General features: G+C 38.7%; 1 protein-coding gene across 3 annotated transcripts in view; it reads right to left on the bottom strand.

Moving 5' to 3' along the window:
* ush (Zinc finger protein ush) overlaps positions 1-20,171 on the bottom strand; it is a 129,745-nt gene that overhangs the window by 696 nt on the left and 108,878 nt on the right. For 2 of the 3 annotated variants that reach the window (XM_013325809.1, XM_013325808.1), the window contains exon 2: positions 66-1,960. In XM_013325809.1, coding sequence (XP_013181263.1) covers positions 66-1,960 — 1,895 coding nt within the window. Of the gene's footprint in view, positions 1-65; positions 1,961-16,243; positions 16,315-20,171 lie in introns of all 3 variants that reach the window. The other variant, XM_013325810.1, reaches the window with a different exon arrangement.

Raw genomic sequence — 20,171 nt, 5'->3', positions numbered from 1 at the left:
AACATCAATTACAAAATGTTAACAACAAGATAACTGTAATTTACGAAATTTGCTAAATAACCCACCTGTAGATCAGACGGCTTCTCACGGAAATGCATTCGTATGTGTGTGCGCATTCCCCGCAGCGTGTTGCCGCGGTACCGGCAGATGGTGCAGCGAAACGCCTTGACCCCTGCGTGAGCCTCCATGTGCCGCTGCGCCGCCACCGCCGTGGGCGACACCACCTCGCAGCAGGGGCACTTCCATCCGCCTTCGGGTCCCGAGCTCGGCCGGGTCACTTCCGGTGCGCCCCGAGGCGATCGGGTCTCCCTTTTTGTGCAATAATATGATTGATGCGTCGTCAAGTTATCCAAAGAACTGAAATGGATACCGCAAGCTAGGCAAATCAGCTGACGATACTGAATAGGAGGGCCGGGCTCCGGCGGAGCGGGACTCGCGCGCTCCTCGCCACCACCCGCGGAACAATAGTATCTTTTGTGAATTCGATAATTTTCATATTTGCAAAAGACTATGTTGCATTCTTGACACTTCGAAACGCCCTGTTTGATTAACACTTGAGGAGATGCGGGCGATCCAGGAAGATCCGAAGCAAGACGTAGCGCTAGAGATGGTGGGAGAATTGCCGGTGGAACTATAGAATTAAACTTCTCTTCTGGTGGAGATGCTACGCTCGGAGGTTTCGGAGTCGGGCCTCTAGAATTGCGACGCCTTCTTTTTGGTGAGCTTTCCCCGCTAGGTGAAGAAGATCGCCTCGATGGAGACGGTGTTCCCGGAGATCCTGGCAAAGATGGAGCACATACAATTTGTTCCGGTGTAGTAGACCGTATTCTATTTTCTTTCTCCTGTTCATCCGTAGCGACGGATTCAGGGGAACGTCTTACACTGAGATCAAGTGGCGTAGCACCGTCTCGAGGGGGTTCACGCGGTCGGTTAGCGGATTTCAACACCTCTGAGTCCTTCCCGTCAGCGTTCATATTTGGTAAAGCTCGACTTAGCGGTTGAAAAGTTCCGTTTGGTAACAGAAAACATGGTGTATCTGGATCTGGTAGAGTTGCTCCCGGTAGCGTACTTGCGCTTCTCAGAAGTGAGTACGGCACAATGAGAATAGGATTCGTCGGTAGCGCAAGTGCATATTGGTTTTGTGCAGGCGGCGTGGCTCCCGGAGACGGCGGCGCCGATCCCGATGTGGCCGAACCTCCCCTCGCTGCAGCTAAAACTTGTTTGACCACTTGTCTGGTGCTGCAATAGTTGGCTTTGTGTGCCCGATACGTTTTAATAGAAGTGAAGCGAATATCACAGTCGGCACAGTAGCGGTCGAGTGCTGGTGGCCCTTCGGCGGCTTCACCGTTGGCAGCCGGTGGGGGCACTGGGGTGCCACTACTTACAGGTGAAGATGAATGCATTCGCATATGTCTATTTAAGCTTACTTTTTTATCAGCACTGTATGAACAGTAGGTACAAGCATATTGTTTCCCTGGGGGCCGTGGCGTTTTGGCTTCGCTACTAGATTCGTCTGCTGCGGCGTCGGCCGGAGTCTCAGAACCATCACCCGGTTTACCTCGTCTATTTGAACAATAATGCTCCTGATGTGCTTGGAGAGTACTTAGCGAAGAATAGCGAATACCGCAAGGTTTGCACATATATACGGGGGGAGTCGTTGCAGGCATAATGGCGGGAAAAGCGGCCGCTGTCAATGCAAGGTAGTCTCTCGCTTGTAAATTTGGCGCTGGCGGAGGCGAGGGGGAGGGCGGCTCCCGCTTGAGCGGCGTCGCTTGTGGCGCGAGCGCGGGGTCCGTTGCGAGACTGGCGTTGAGTCGGAGTCGCGGCGGGGAGGCTGCGGGCGAGCTCCCCGAGGCGGGTGATGCTCCTCCGCTGGAGGCCGCCTTCTCCTCTCCTGAACTCGGCGTACGAGGTTCCCCAGGCATCGCCTCGCTCTCGTTTCCCCATTCCTCGTCTTCACCTGTAAATAAATAACAATATCTTAAAATATGGAATAACTTAAAGATATCGTGCGAAGACGCAAATGGAATCCTGAGTACTGGAACAAAAAGAGTAGGCAATATCTGTTCCTATTAGCTTCGTTAATAGCCAAGTGATGCTAGGTTGGCAGCGGCTGGCTCGCGATAGTCGTCACTCGTCACGTTTCTCTTGTTATCTATCGACGTCAGTCAGATCGAGGCTCGCGCAGTCGAGGCATACATTAGCGCTCCTAATTGAGACGTGCTCGCGGTATGTAAATGTTGCGGCGTGGGTGGGGAGATCGGGCCTTTCGGAAATTCATGAAATGTAAACATTGAGCGATTTCGCAAATATTTTGGGAATGATCCATCGCGCGTGCCGGCAGTAACGATGCTGGTCAATCAATATCGCGGGCGTGAGCACGCCTTCGCCCTGCGGCCAAACAGAACAAAAACTTAACGGGCCCTCTTGTAATTGGATCTGATTTCCAGAAAACGCTCGCTCACCTTCCTTTTTGAGCGACAACGATCTCGACCGAGCAAGGAATTAACCTATCTTTCGCGCAGCGATCTCAGCTCAAAACGCCAATTAATGAGAGGCTCAACTTCATTCTCTTGCCCCTGTGAAGATCATTATATGGGCACGACAGCGAGATGGACGCGGCGATTGGCGCACGCGGCGACCGCCATCTCGCGGTAACGAATACGACTTAAATCGGATTGCGTTCGGGTCACGCTATCCTAGTCGCTGAACCGTCTGATTGGTCGTTACGATTCAAAGGCGACGTGTGATTGGTCCGGCTAATGCGTTCTATCTGGCGCTTTAACGTTGGCGTCATACCAAACGCGAGTTTATCGGTTCGTTAGCTGCGTTCGAGCTCCCGTTTTCGCTAAATAAGTCATAACTTGTGATCGTTAGGAAAGGTTGAATATTGAATCAGATAGATGGCGTGACTCGGTGTCGTTTAAGCAATGCTCGCGAAACTGAACGTCGATTCGTTAAATGATATTCATCTGGGTACTTTTGTCTTTATAAACATGTCAAATAACGGCGGGCGCAATGGGCGCGGCATGAGGGCGAGAGGCACGCAACTCGCGGTATTGTTTTGTTTTAAAGCTTCATGGCCCGCATTACTGCGACTAGAAACTAGAAAGCGCGATATATGATTATGAACTCTTTGCGATCAAAGGAGCTTTTGTAAAGTTACAGAATACTGTGACAAGTGGCGAGACAATATTAAATTCTCCGGCCTTAAATCAAACTTAGGATAAACTCCTGGTTCCGCCACTGATACACTTTTGTGTGCAATATTGACTAACCAAGACTAATTAATAGATACAATGCAACGAACACGTTTGGTACGTATCTATTAGAATTATGAACATGATTTATAGTTATGCATCAAGCAAATCATTTAAGAAATAAACAATCGGCAATCGTTGAACACGTGCCTACAGAAAAAGAAAACATGTCCGCCATCTTGTCCTTACATTTATCAGATGGATGATCGGGACCCAATTAAAATAGTCGTGCATTTGAGCCGTCACTATCGAATCGATATTAATCTGTGACGCAGCTGACCGATCGCCTATGCTCCATACCACTCCTACACTTAGATTACATATATACATATATACAAAGCGCGATAAGTAAATGATAAGTATCAAATTATAAATAACTAAAGACAGATTACCTGCTCACCATATCAAATATCAGTTATAGATAAATAGATACAGCTTGTAATTTGCATACGAGTTCTTGTGCTTCAAGGAAATACAATTGAATTATTTTATTTTCATATTTTAAATGAGCGATTTGATTATTACACTAATTTGGATCACTAAACATAGACATTTTAAATCGACAGTTTTTTAAATTCGTCTCGTCCGCCAACTGTACTAATTAATTTGTTAATAAGAAAAAATTGTTCCTTGTTTCTGAGCATGTGAGAAATTTTAACACTCGGTTAAACATTATCAACATATTAAAATCAAATATGCATTCATGGGTGTGTAAAAAAACAAAAACGTCTTAAGGGCCCACTCAAACATTCGATGTCGTATCGGTAAAGACAAAAGAATATCTATGCGCTGTCGACTTAACGTCAATACGAATGTTACGCGCGCCATTAGTATAGTGTTGCCAGAGAAAAAATCTGAAAAAAACCCCACAAAGGGTTGAGTGACAAAGAAGACATAGATTATCGTGGCGGCCATCTTGATTTATTTGAATGCGTTGTGTAAGGAAGTTGCGTTCATCTATCATATGGCCGTCGAGTTGCACGATAATATCGCTAGGTGTTTAATAGGAGCACGTGAACATATATTCGAACAATTACTATGGTATTCCGATCCTTGTTGTGTATTATAATCATTCCGAGACTAGATTTATTATTGTTTAGTTTATCATTGTTTTTTTAACCGCTCTAGATTATGATTTACTTGGATTTTAATTAAGAAAACTAAAATGTTAATTGTTAACTGTCTGCAATAATAGTATCAGCGAAAGGTCTAGCCAGATATGTAGACATCGCAAAAACCTCGCGACAGGTATCTTGCTGCAATCGGCGTCGTGTCCGCGTTGTGCCCGCGACGGACGCACGTCGTGTGTCACGATCGGACGTGCATTAACATATCGCAGGTTCGATTGCACAGCCTCTCTCTGACCACAACACTAGCAAAATGTTTTGCGTACATTGTTGCATATTTATCCATTTAATATACCTATTATGTTATTTTTTACAGCAAGAAGTATTAAAGAAAATAGATAAACATCTGGTAAAATCGACTAGTAAACTATTCTATTACTTGTCCTGTACCACTTTGACTATCATTCTGATATGGGTTATTCTTTGAGCAACAATTAAATAAAAAATTTATCCAATGTACGTAAAACTAGATACAATTACCGCAACAGTGCGACTCAACGATATCTTCACTGAACGAAATTCATTAAGTGTTCCGGCATGTAAAAACTAGTGAGTTGCAGCCAACACAAGCATGGACGTGGCACTCAACAAAAACATCGAGTGGCGAGGACCGGGGAGCTAGATAAACATTTCCTTGTACAGGCCACGTCCTGTCCTAAGGAATAAATCTTGATGTCTCTGCAACGGCGATAACGGACGAGGCTGGCAACACAGGCAGCTGCCTTATCCGCCATCTTTATTAAAAAAATACACTTTATTGTTTATGGCATCGCGTATTTGTACAAATGGAATGTTTCATATCAGTTGTGATTTATGCAACTTAGCTTTTAAGGTCCTGCACGTATAGATATTTAATTTATACACTAGTAAATAATATTTATAAAAACTTGTATTTTCTGATTGTTCGCCTGGCGTTATTTGTCAAGCTTTTATGTAGTTTCTAAGAGTTTAGTCCGATGAACTAATCCCGGCCCCGTAAAAGAGACGTTGAAAATATGTTAAGTCTACTTAGGCATAGAAAACACACAAAACAAGTTGACTATGAAGTATGACTGTTGGACATACGTCAAATTAAATTATAACTGCTCACTAGCGCCTCCTTGTCATTTTCATGTTTTTTTCTTTGAAGAAGGATTTTGTAACACTTGACAGGGGGGCGCTAATGAGCCATTGAAATTTAGTTTGACTTGTGTCCACCAGTCAGCTGAATAAAAATGTTGCTATGCGTTCAATAGTAAAAATGTACTCCATACAGTTATTAAATAAGCATCGATTGTTTTATTTCTGTGTCCAACATAACCTAGTTTCCGCGTCGTCATTTAAAAAGTAACGCAACCCCTTTCTTTAACAAACGAGTGGTTGCAATCGCACTACACAATCTCGTACCTTCTCATATGATTGATGTTGAAGTAGAGTTAATATTCATGAAGTGTTACCACATGTAATTTGTGTCAAGATGTGGGAAAAACAGCCAACATGCTACCATAGAGAAATTTACCGGTAAATTAATTCTTTAACTGCCACACTTGTTTAATAATTAAAATGAAACAATCAATGCAAATTGCAAATACTAATATGTTGAGTTTTTGGATATTTTTTAAAGTATTCCTTTATCAGAATTGCGAACTAATGTTCTTTGCTTGTACAGCCACAGTAATTTCTTAACTTACTAAGAAATTATTAATTTTAGTGAGGCAAAGGATTTTATATTTTTGTGACAACCAATTTAATTTTTATTGAGACAATACAACATGTAATTGTATAGTTACATTTAATTATTTGAAATACAAGGTTAGTTTTTATATGTAGTTATTATAAAAACTGGGTCGCCTTGAATAGTGTAAAATATATTTTTTGTGCGAGTCATAGCGTACGGGACGTATGCAAATCACTGCCGCGCCCTCTACTGTCGTGGTGTGTGCCCACCGCAATGATGTCATTATTTTTGTATTACTACTGCCCTAGTTATAATGTTACAATCATATTAATAACTACATTTCTTCGTTTTCAAAATGATAAAGGATATCAGGTTCACTCATTTTTTCTCTCTATGAATGAAGAATTCACTAAATGTTCGACAAGTTCATTGCCCCGACCAATTTGTGTGTTTTTGTTATTGTTACATTTGTAAGCCCTGAAAGTTAGCTCTTGCCCGTGAATTCGGTCGTACGGAATTAACAAAATTTAGCCTTTGCGCTATTTCAGACAGTAATCTATCTCAGTGCTAAATTTCACCCTGATCCGTTAGCCGTTTTATAGTTCGAGTATGATTCTATTCATCTATCCTATTAATATTAAGTCAACTTATATAATTTTAGTAAGATAAATTATGATAGCTAACCGAAGTAGTTTTCCTTAATCTATCGCTTTTAACTCGTTCTTCGAAGTATTATGTCGATTAAAAGTCAAGGGACATAATGTAATAAATTGCACATTTATGACGGCAATAAATCGTAAATAATAATTTTTCTCTGTATCTCTGATCGCTTACGGAAGGCGGCTATCTGTTGTATCGGTTTCACGGAATGCCCGCGAATTCCGCAAATCAAATTATGCATTCCAAATTCGAAATTCGAGCGGCGAAGGAATCAAAGAGGCGCGCTATCGTGCAGTTCGCAATCGACATATTAAAATTCGATCTAGTATAGGGTTGCGGTACGTCATCGCAGTGTGCCATCTTTATACGTGTCGTATAACTTATATAATTATAATGTTATTTATTAAATTTCTGAGGCCATTTTATTGATGAGCTCTTTAAAATACTTTCCAACTATATATCTAACAGTGGCTGATCTAAATATCGTCATAATCTCCACGTGTTTATTCCATTCTATGTGGGGGTCGGTGCACCAGGTTGGAGTCTTCCAGCTTGATCAATCGTTCCTAATTTCAGTCGTCAGTCCCTTTTTAATCGTGCCACCTTTGACGCAATCCATCTCTAAATAAACTTACCCTTGTTGTGGCTCTAGATAGTTGTTGTATATCAAACGTACGTCGAAGCGATTAATTCAGGAAACACGCAGACCTGTTAAAAAACGTCGGGTCATTTGAAAAGTCGAAGTGTGATAGGCTCGGGGGTCTATTACTGAGGTACGCCGTAACTCAGAACGGAGTAAACACTGCGGTCTCAACATTTGCATTGCTATCGACTTTTTAAATCTATGCAAAACGCGACGATACGCCGCGTCGCCGCGCTCGCGACTCAACCCCTCGACAACACAACGCAACAGCGACACTTTAAAAAAACACATTCCACTTCATAGAACCCTTGTGTATTAAACATGAATTCTGGAAAATTCTAAGCCGTAATTCTTTAAGGTAGCATAACATATTTGTAGTGTAATACGCGAATAGCGAAATACACCTCAATCAAATATTAACTTTATCGCCGGGTAATTCCTATCGGCAATTGTTACATAAAAATTTTTTTGATGTAAGTATTGCCAGAGTATTAAAAAATTGCTTAATTAATTATATTAAAAAAAAAAACTGTAACGGTAAAATGACTTGATTAATTGATTTACTTATTTTCGGTTACACGTTTTAGTGGGCTTATTGATTGTGAAAATATCTGTTACTAATTAAAATAAAGAATGTTTTACAGCTTATTTTAATGTTATTTATTATTTGTATTTATCTTTCCATTTTATTTACAAAAAGGTGTATATCTCATGAATACGTGCAGTGCAAGATAGGACACCTACTTTAAAAGGAACGATAACCAATAAAAAGTTAAATTGTAATTTTTAAAGCGTCAACACCATAAACGATGTTACCATATTAGTAAAACAAATACGTATTATTAAAAAACGATTGGAAAGCAACACGCGTATACGATTACAATGCGGCCTCCGCGTCAAAATGATCCATCTCGTTTTTGTTAGAGCGCGATGTCGATAAAGGATAGGATCTCTAGCGCGCCTACAACACGAAAATAATTAACTCGATTCACCGGTGAGTCGCTCACCGCTCGCCGCTCGACGCTCGCCGCGGTAACATCATGTCGAACATCGCCTGCTCCCGAACTGATTACTGCCGGACAGGGTTGCCAGGTTATTAAATGATTTTATCGATAGTTTTTATTATTTTACAGTATTATTTAAATCTGTTTTGTTGGTCAGTTTATATACCTCCCCACCAAGTCACTTGAGTCTACTCCAAATTAGTGCCGAAATCATATTTTACTGGAATATTTATTATGTTCAGTGAAAAATAAACATGTCATTTCTTCTTCTTCTTTCTTATTTTTTAAAAAATACTTCATTACGTACTTTAAACATAAAACAATTAAATCATACTCTTCAATCTGCATCTCTAAATTACTAAATCACTTTTTTTTATTTCGTATTTCAGCTATGTTATATAAAATAGATTAAAAAAATACAAATAAAAAGCCAACAAAACTTTTTGTCGATTAACCTTGAAAAAATGTGCCAACCCTGATCCCTTCCTCATCTCGAGTCAGTTACAGGCACAAAAACGTCTCAACACTAGGTAACTGGTTTGGTGGCAGAAGAAAAAAGTCAGGCGTCGGCATGCGGCCATATTCACGTGTTAACGAGCCTTTGATGGATCGAGCTACAATATTATACTATGCACCTTACAAGCTACAACGTTGTTCCGACAAATAGTTATTGCTGTCAACTGTCAATTAACGATAGTGTTGCCAGCTTACTGTGTTTTGATGTATTTAATTACCGCACGACTGGCCTTTAAGATGAGCGAGCCATTTTAGGTGCGTGTATTTTTAAGAAAAAGAAGTTTTGAATAAGTTCTGTATTTATTTTCTTTTGGTACGGTTAATGTTTGTTTCTTATTGGAATATTTTGTAGTTTGACATTTTATTATGACTTTTATATTTGTAAGGATATTGCAAACGTTAGGATAAAAATGTAAAAAGTTATAACAATTAATTTTGAATTTATGGTCACAAAATAAGTAATAAGTCATAATATGCGATTATTTTTTTAATTTATCGTTTTAAATTATTGCACTTTAGATGTACTAAGCAATAATTTTATCATGTTTCTTATTTAAATGGAAAGCTCTTTTAAATTGATCATTATAAAAAAGATTACAAAATCCGTGAAAGGACGACAATAACCGATGGTTTCGATACACCAAAAGAACGGAATTGAATTCATGAATAAATCGCGTAAAGTTGTCGCGCTGTGTTATCAAGCCGACATAAAAGTTTTTTGCAACAGGCAAAAACCGATCGGGCGACACCGCCGACTATTTATTTTATTTTTTTTAATAAATTCGCATTTAATCGTCGATCCGCAATCGCGATCACGAAAATTGCTAGCGCTGAGCGAGAGATGGCGCTGATACGCGCTCTTTCACAATGTAATTTGTATAATTAAAGAAAATTGTGAAGGGATTGCAATCGGGGAGTCGCGACTTTCCGATTTTATCGGACTCCGCGATAATTTATTAGTCATGAGTAAAAGCCGCGCTTACTAAAGACTAAGTAAATGACAAAGTAAATTAAAACCAAAAATTCTTTAATTTGAACGTATTTATATTAAAAATAATATTTCATTAAATGCAAAATAAACATATTTACATTTTAATAATAACATAGTTTTACGTACTCATTTTAAATTCAATTTCTATAACCAAAAATACGAATAATATTATCTTCTCTTAATAAGTTTAAAAACTAAATTGTTTTACCGTTACTAAAATTTAAGGTCTATGGTCAAAATTGATTAATCCATATCCGTTTAAAGCTTCATTTCAATACAGTAGTACAAATGTAGACGATGGATAAACATCGGATTTTTTCCACCAAAAAGATGCGTCCTGCCCGCTAGTACCAACTCGAAGCAGAGATTTGAAAATTAGCATTTTTGTCGAATAACTCTGGCGCGTTGTCTCGCAGCGGACGATACCGCCCTCGCTCGGATTTTTTCAAACCTTTTGCTTCCGGATACGACTTTAAAATATTTCTCTATCCCTTTCTCTTTGTCTATGGAAATTAACATGAATTTAATGACGTTTTTGACATATCTCTTGTTTTACTGCCGCAAATTAATAAATAAAAATATTTGAATAATAAAATAGTTTGAAGTTTTAGAAAAAAACTTTATTAAACATCAATAGATAACTTTTACGGACACAAGCCATTTATTTTATTACGATATATCATAGTTATCTTCTTCCATTCTATTAACAGTTTCGGTCAAATGGATGTTTGTTTTGTTTACACGTTAATTACCAAAAGGTTCTTAAAACATGCTAATAATTTTATAATGAATAAATTACTAATTGGTTTGTTGTTTGTATCTTTATTAAAGAAATAATTTATTACATTAAAAGGAAAATACATATTATTAAAATATATTAAAGTTGTGTCTTACAAGTTAAAAGATATGATTTGCATAATTAATGAGAAAGTCAATTGACTAAGGTTTTCTTAATATTTTTTTATCTATGACATCATAAATTATCTGTGCACTGGCCGTTACAAAATCGTTCTGTTTTCAAAACACACAGTCGTTAATACGGTTTAGGCTTAGATTAATAGCAGAGAAGCGAGCCAATCAAAAAACTAGCAAAAGCGAAGCGTTCGCTTCTAAAAACCGTTGACCCTTTATCTCCACTCCACCAGTTCCCGCTCATTGGGCCAGAGCCGAATTTATGTCGCCGAGTAATCCGGACCCATTTGTATAGATAATTTTTATTATTGCCATCTCCTCGGAGCCGGCCGCACTCGATAACTGAACGAAAGAGTTCTAATGACGATTTAAATAAGGAAGATGTATTCCTTTCGGCTGTCGATAAGTTTGGATTTGAATTTAAAAGGAATTTGTGAGAGGAATTCGAATTTTAAATAACGCTAGGGTTGCCCTCGTGGCTTTTAATCGGTTATCTGCGACGGTCGTTTGTTTCTTTCGTTTGTCATTCGGAAACGGAATAACTAATGAGTGGACAGCGTACATTAACATTATCTATTAATTATTACATGTTAATTACAACATTGGACGTGCTGTGGCAGCACGGCCGCGGAGCCTTTGCCTCAAGATTTACATTGCTGGGAACAAAATTCACCTGATGGTATGCTACCAACACTAAAAATATTTATCTTCTAATATTTTTTCTAAGACAATATCATACTTAAAAAACACTCAATATAAGCACATAACGTTGTACTTTTGTTCCGATTTCCTAACACTATAGCTACTTGATTCTCTGTTCCATAGTTTATTACAATAAAGTTACGTGTTCAAGTGTCATAGTAGCACCTAATTCTTGGGTAAATTAATGAAATGACAACACTAACATGTCAAATTTTTTGGCATATGTTTTGTATACGTAAACCATTGAATGTATTCGAGTGTTCCATATTATTTTCATAACCCTGTAACAGAGAACAAACTATGCGTGTTGTGTACTACACTATTTTTAACATGGCCACACGGAGTTTATCTGCCCCCGCTCTTATGTCTGAGCTTATCGCGACCGGTGCATTAGTCTTCGATAAAGCTGAGATAAGGCAGATCGGCCGGCGCCACGCACCATTCCGATTGTACTCGCCACATCCCGATTAAACTCGATATAAAACAAAAAGAATCGATTCTCAAACGATAATGATGTCATGCGTCGTATGCCTCGCTCTTATTCACTTAATTGTCGATACCTATGTTATGTTCTTTGATAGATAAAATTCTTCTCTAATGGTATGTTTATAATTATATTACGAGAAACTGATATGGATTATTACCACCACAAGTATGTGGTAATGAAACCTAAAAGGTTCAATCACGATCATTTTGTCTTTTAAAATTTAAAAGTGTGTTATTCTTATAAGCAATTATTTACATTATATAAAGTTTTGTGACACGAATGTCAATATCAATATTAAAGCCCTACATATCCACATCAAGTGTATTGACTATATAAGCTTTTGGAAATTGTTTTGTCATTGGGTCTATTATCTTATTAACTTTATATCTTACTAATATTATAAATGCGAATGTTTAGATGGATGAATGGATGTTTGATGATATCTCCTTGTACGGCTCAACGTAATCTCGCTGAAATTTTGCATAGGCTATATAATTCCGCGCGGACGGAGTCGACTGCTAGTAATATTATATTTTTTCTAGTATGTTGGCTTTATTGCGACTTATTTTGGTAAAGTAATTAACTGCTTAACACAAGGGCTTCCTTTAATATGATTTTCATTATTTTAATACATGTTTAAACGATATACATAATTCTCCGTCATGTCAGCGCCGTTTGTTACATTATTTATCGTGTTTTAACTGAAAGCATCGCTATCATTACCAGAGCGGGCGTTGAAAGACTCAAAATTTTGTCTATTCGACAAAATAGTGCGGTAATGAGCCTAATGACGCTATCATGGCGGCCATTTTGTAGCGCCATTTTGTTTCGGTAACGTTTTGTTTAGTAAGTCGCGTGTAATAACACGGAAAGGTTTAGGGTTACGATATTCGTGTTAAAGTGTCAACACAGCTTAAGTTTTTGTTACGCGTTTAGCAAAAACGTTTCGTTTATGTTCCAGATAAAGTTGTGTACGCACTAGCACATTATCGTTAAAGTCGTTAAACCGTAGTTTCACAATGGTCGTAACAACACAGCATTTTCTTTATATTAATTTTTATATTATACTAACCGATTAATGAATCGTTTGACATCGAAATTGAATTAAAGTATTTGGTAATATAATGGTATTTTTTTTTTAACTAAAGAACGTAACGTCGGAATTAAAAAGACGCGTACCTATTGGAAAAGTTTTAAAGCAAGTTTTTAACTGAATAAAGTTTTGCTAATCAGTGATATGATTGAAAAACATTATGGTGCTGCATCACAATGATAGTCAGTTTAAAATTTAAATTGCATAAAAAATAAAAGCGCATCTTATCAGCAAGCATCATAAAACATTGTTGTAAAACAATCGAAACATGAACATAAACTTGTAAAGAAGTTTGAGGGAACAATACATTTAAAATAAGAGCATAAAGCGAGGGACACACGGAGCGTCCCGCGGCGGACGAGCGCGGAGCGCAGGCGGGCGCGGGCGCGGGGGCGCGAGCGATCCGGATCGAGCTATCAGCATCTCAGTTTGTTCTCACATCATTACCCGCGCCGACGGCTACAAATTTACATCCAACACAATGGCTATCCGCCATCGAGGCATCATTAAGGTGATTCCGATAGCGCCGGCGCCCCGGACAACTCGAACGACGTAAATCACTTTTTGCCCCCGAACTAAAATAACCTTAATGCCATTTACGTACGGGTCAAATTTCATTATCTCGCCCCGACCGTTACGTACAATATCCGCTTCTATTGCAATGACACAATGTCATAAAAGAAGACAACTCGGAAAATGACGTTGGACTCTAAAAAAAGAGCTCCTAAGGTTGGATTTGGAATGTTTTTTAAGGCGAAAAACTGAGACGGTTTGGAAGGGATCCGTCTAAGCCAAAGCTTCAGGCTATCGCGCTAGAATGGAACTTATAATAGAGGTGATTGCGGAAAATTGGTAAGAAAAAGGTACTTTGCCGCAATGCTTTGGTTTTTACATTGACCAATAAAGTCATTCAAAATAATTTTCACCCAACTTTATATTGGATCAAATTTAACTAAATATCCTGTTCTTTCTTCCTTTGCCTATTCTGAAAGTACTTAAGTACGTTTTTAGCTTAATCATTTCAACTACTTTCTGGACTTTGCTTAGTGCTGAAGCAACGTTCAAGTAACATGAACTGAGGATTTGGCTCAGAACATTTTAGTTCTTACTGTGAGTAAAGGCTTACTAAACTATTAAAAACTTAAATGTAAGAAAACATGCAATCAAATTATGGATATAGTTGATATAAATAGGGCCTCATCAAAAAAGGTTCGCATAATTTATGAAGGTCTTAAACAAAAGCCGCGGCCGCCGTTTTGCATACAATGCGCGGTCACGGCGCGGTGACGCGCGCTCTGTGACGCGGTTTATCGCCGCATCGCGCGATCTCGCCCTAATTTGCTTAGTGCTTTATTCATCACCTGTTTGCTCGCTTTCATGTTAGTTGACGTGTACTTTATATATTTTTTTTAAATTTGTATAACTATAGCAAAAAATATTAATAAATCTGTAACTACGATTCTTATGGTTCTTGACCTTAATATTTTTCCATACCCTTTGATCCAACCTTTCTAGATTTGAGGCTATGTACTTGAGAATGTAAATTTAGTTATAAATAGTGACTTAATTGATATGTCAATTAACTCTATATTAGTTTATCAATACGTAAAATGTTTAATTAAATTTGATGAACGTAATAAAAATCGATAATAAAAGTTAATCTTCAGATAACTACCAACCTAGTAATTAAAAATGCATCAGTACGCAATATCATCAAAAACGAACATTTGCATAACAATAGTGTTGTTATTAAAACAATCAAAACATGATTATCTGGATATCGATATCGCATCGCAGGCACTAGACCGTATCGATTCCATGACGAAAATCGCGAACGGAAACAATCCGTGCCCTATTCTGATTTACGAAGATAAGTGAGAACATGGCAGACCCCGCAAAAATACTCGAGATAACCCCCGATCGCATCTGTAAACAATGGCAGCTGTATCCACGCTCTCATTAGCCAGCCTTGTCGAGATACGCGCGTACGTTGCGATCGCAGAGCTCGCGGCGGGAAATTGCGCAATTCCGCGGGAATCAAATCGATACTAGATTCTTTATCGATTCAATCGCATCACTGTCCTGCCTACGTAATTGGCCATTTGTTTTCTTTTTTTGTTTCAACACATTGAAAGTGAAGTTTGATATTTTAAATTTCGAATGTTGGTACTCTATTTAAATAAACATTTTTATTGTTAATAAAACAGACTTAATGTAAGTATTAGCTTAGTTATAGAGCACAAGGATTTATATGGAACGAGTTATTGCATGTAGAGCAGTATTTGTCGTTAACTATAGCAACAGCTCGTCGATATCGGCACTGTCTCAGCGGGTAGCGTAGCGCCAATAAACCGAGACGTCGGTTAACAAATCGCCCACAAATCTCCACCGGCGACTGCGCATACCTTGCATAAATATCTTAGCACGCGCCCAAGACGAACTGCCTTATAAATCTGCACTAACGTACTCCAGTCAGCAGTCTTGCATAGAATTATGACCTTTGTATACATAGGCATAGAGAGTCAAATGGTAATTGGGTGGAAGATGTATCGGTGTTCCTTCGCCTTGTAAAATAAGCTACATATTACAATATTTTGTAGAATAATTAGGGAATTTGATGAAGACTTAAAGAGTGCATTTTACAAGTTATTTGAAATTATAAAGTATTTATAGATTGATATTTTTTTATTTATAAATCGACACCCGGGTTTCTGAGCCACAACCAAACTTCCTAAACATATCGAAGATGGCGAAGTCGGCCGTAAAGGATATGACAGTGTTGACAGGTCGCATTGCGTCGCATCGCTTCGAGTGTTCGATTCGGCGTCCGCGAACATCGCGATCACTTCGCGCGATACCGTCGGATGACAATAACCGGACAGGAGCGATGTCGGCGATACGAAGCGATGCCCGCCCTCGCTTTTTACTCGATTCTAGATTGTATTGTGTTATGAATCGATATTTATTTCGGTTGTCGTGTTTTTAATGTTCTTATGCGCATTTTATGTATTCGGTTTACTGTTTGAGAACGCGTGTAGTTCGGCGGCGTCACTTTGTGTTCGATTAATGGTGCATTCTTCGGTAAGGTAGGGGGCTATTTGTGGAGGGAATTTAAAACGCGTTCCGCGGTCGTTAAGGATGCCCGGTGGATGTTGTCCGCGACCGCACAATGAGTGCGCACGAAATATTACCTTATAATGGTGTCTAGCCGGCGTCGAGCGCCTGTGCCGTGTGCCTATGCGATGTGCCGCTACCAACTTACCTGCAACAAACATTTAATGACATTTAATATCGTCTATACATTATTCAATATCGATTTGAGAAAAATGTTAACTTTTGTCAATATTTATAACATAATTATCAAGTTATTCTTATATAAACTTGTCATTACACTAACGATAAAGCGCGTTACTTAAGTTTACGTCCGCCTAGCCGCCCGCCGCCCGATCGCTCACCGCCCTCAATTTTTTTCCACATAATTAGAGATTTTCTAGCCATTCAGAAGGGTTTCATCGTGGGTTTGAATTCATGTGTAAAATATTATAAGTCTGTTGTATTACGAACTCAAGTAGTAAGAAGAGCTAAACCGAGTTACGTCGATTTAGATATTTTGAATAACCAAAAGTAACCTACAAAACCCATACCTAAAAAAAGTCTTGCATACTTTGGAGTGCGGTGAATCTTACTATCTTACTAATATTATAAATGCGAATGTTACGATGGATGGATGTTTGTTAGAAGATATCTCCAGAACAGCAGAACGGATCTCGATGAACTTTAGCGTACATATAGAACAAAATCTGAAAGAACACATAGGCTACTAATTATGCCTTTTTCTATATTCCGCACGGACAGAGTTGGGGACGACCGCTTTATTAATTTCTCTATACAGTTTGAGATCCAAAAAGCTTCAGGATTAGTTAGATACGAAGCTAGATGAGATCGTCGTAAAAATGACAGTTTTATACGTTAGTCCACCTAAAATCGGCAGCCGGCCAACAGACGAGCGCGGGAACTTATCCGCCTCTAGTGCTTTTTTTATCAGTCAATTTATAGTTAGCCATAGAGTTAAAAAAGCATAGATATGAAATGAAATATCTTTAGATATCACGATTTATATATTAAGGCGAGCACTTTATGTCATAGTAAAAAGTACCAAATAATATGCCCACACATATCAGCAACTCTCCAGTGAAAATCCAGTCAAAAATGGTCCAGACGTTTTGGAGATCATCCGGAACAAACGCGGTTTGCAGACAGACAAACAGACAAATATAAAAAAAAAACGATTTTATTTTTTACATACAGTCATTCGTATTTTCTTAACAGTATAGATATAATTATTCTTGGTAGAATAAGTTATCAAGTTACATGTAAGTTTAGTTTGTACTTAAAGTTCGCGTGACGCGGAACTCAGCCCGTACGACATTAACATAGACAAGCCCATTCAGAGAGAGGGCGTTCAGACATCGATGGTCGATCACTTCGCCGATTTACTGCATTACATTATTTTAAATCTATGCGTCTTATGTTAATGAAGTTGTTACACGTTTACCGTGGGTTTACATTGATTGAAAAACTGACACAAAAACTTATTATTAAATGAAACAATCCTCAAATTTGACGCGATAAGTTCACATTCCATCGCATCGTCAGTAGCGTGACACAGGCTGACACGTTATCGTTATCACGTGCCATCACGTCACGCGTCACGCGACGGGATGCGGCGCGTGCTCGCGTGCGTGCCGTGTGTGTATGCACGACTGTCACGCTGCTTATTAATAAATGACCCGGTAGACAATAACATGATGCGTGCGGAGAACTTGTGCGTGCAGCGTTGTAAAGTAATTATGTGAATTGTTTAACGAAATAAAAAGATAGCGAAAATAAAGTTTTTTTTAATAAAACAAAAGCTAGTTGCGGCTATGACCTATTTAGCTTCAGGTGTGCTTCTTTTTTCTGAAATTTTACTTATAACCTTCAAGCCCCCGCTTAAGAGTCAATTATGCAACTTTTATTATTCCTGCTTAGTCTTTATAGTATCTTAATTTTCTATTGAACTCAATTTTAAAGACATATTTTAAAGACTAGAAGTACAATCTTCTATTCTGTTAGATGTTTTGTAGATCAGTGTTTTCATAAGGCTGCACCTTAGCTAGTAAATTAAGACAGTGTCTGATAGCGCTCCATAAATCTGCTTTATCGGTCAATAGGCGATCGGGATCTGCCCCCCTTACCCTCTCCCCCTACCCTGTACATCTGTAAGGTCTGCTCCGCCGCTATGACACTAGATGTCGTTAGCAGATAGCCGTGTTTCGTTTAGTTGGAAACAAATTAGAGTTCGGGCGTGTTTTACTGAGATGAAGATATCCTGTTGATATATTAAGGCCATGATACAATCGAGCCAGTATTGTGTTAGGTGACCTGCGAACTATAATAATTAAATTCAAGATGGCCGCTAATGGATACTTTACAAACCTTCTTAGGAACTTAATACTTTTATTTTATAAATCACGAAACATTTTTTTATTTTTTTTTAAATAAAACAGTACGTCACATGGTCATACAAGAAGGTACAAGGTCTTTCTCTAAGGCCAGCAATGCATTTGCAGTTTCTCTAGTGTTGCAGATGTCTATTTTTTTTATAACAAAAGGAGGCAAACGAGCAGCTGGAACACCGAGGTGTTCAACGACGCCCATGGACATCAGCAATACCAGAGGAACCGCAGATGCGTTGCCGGCCTTTGGTGGTGGTGGTCTATAGGCGTCGTTAATTACCTCGGTTTTTCCCTCGCTTCTCTCGCCCTTTTTCTTATAAAAATAAGACGTAATATCGTATCTTAAAACAGTAATATTTATTTATAAATTTTAAGCTCATAAAAGCTTACCTTGACTCTGGGATTTTCTGATACCACGTATACCGCAGTTTATATGGTGATAGGCAAATAGGTTTGCGACCGCGTGGGCCTATCACGGCACCCGCTACTATGCCTTCGTACTAACGTAGGCGGCTCTACGTGAAAAATTCTACAGCAAAATTGTGATGCAATGATAGGAATTTTGCATTGTTATTTATTGCTCCTGATACAAGAGAATATATTTTGTTTTTCATAATATGTTAGACAATATTTGTCACTGAAATAAGCAATAAATGTATATCCTATCAGTAAACATAACTTGTTTAAAATCGAAAAGGAAAGAGTTACAGTGTAAGACGCCCGTAACAACATTTGTGGCATCGCGTTCGTCCGATGCAATGCCACAACCACACAGATGATTGGCGTTAAGTGAAAATGATTCTGCGTTACGTCTGATAAGTGTACACTACATCGATTTTAATACAAGTACCCAGAAGTAGGTACTAACTGAAAATTCTCAAAGGAAATAGGCAACTCAAATCTTTGTTTTGCAAAGAATAAAAATATAATCGTGGTGCTTTTAAAAGCGTCTAGAGTAACTGTGTATTATCTGGATGCATCAGGGCTACGACGGTACGGGGCGTGAAGGCGCAGAGAGGTGCGGGGGGTGCGGGAAGGCGCGGCAGGGAATCACTCAAACAGATAAACGGATGGACGGCGCTATCGCTAATGTGCGCCGGCTAATCGATTCGCAGGCCCCCGCTTATCGCATTGTAAATATAAAACTGAAAGCTGCCTTATCGAGACTTTTGAGGGGACGCGGTCCCACGTTACGATACGATACGATACCCCAGAAGCAAGTCTAAGAGTGGCAAGACGGCGGTGGTAGTGTGGTTTTCCAATGTTGTAACACCTGTACAAAATCATACTGTTTTTTATGACCTTTTTAAAATTGATTCATTTACTTTTTATTACTTATCAAGTTTAAAGATATCGCGTTATGTTGATATTTTACCTTAAATATTAAATTATCGAAATAATATTCATACTTAAGGGATAACTTAACGGGTCACCGATATTTAAAACCACAACCGGTCCGAAAAGATTGCAGCGACGGGTAACTTACAAGGATTCCATTTTTCAATACGTTAACAATATAGACCAAAAGTTGACAATGAACACGTATTCAAAACAACGCATTCGAACGAATCACTTTATTTCCATCATATCTGTGATATCTGTCGGACAATTTATTGCCTAA

The sequence above is a fragment of the Papilio xuthus genome, unplaced genomic scaffold (genome assembly GCF_000836235.2).
Source record: "Papilio xuthus unplaced genomic scaffold, Pxut_1.1 DF824655.1, whole genome shotgun sequence".
NCBI classification, from domain to species: domain Eukaryota; kingdom Metazoa; phylum Arthropoda; class Insecta; order Lepidoptera; family Papilionidae; genus Papilio; species Papilio xuthus.
This window is presented reverse-complemented; position numbering and strand designations above follow the sequence as displayed.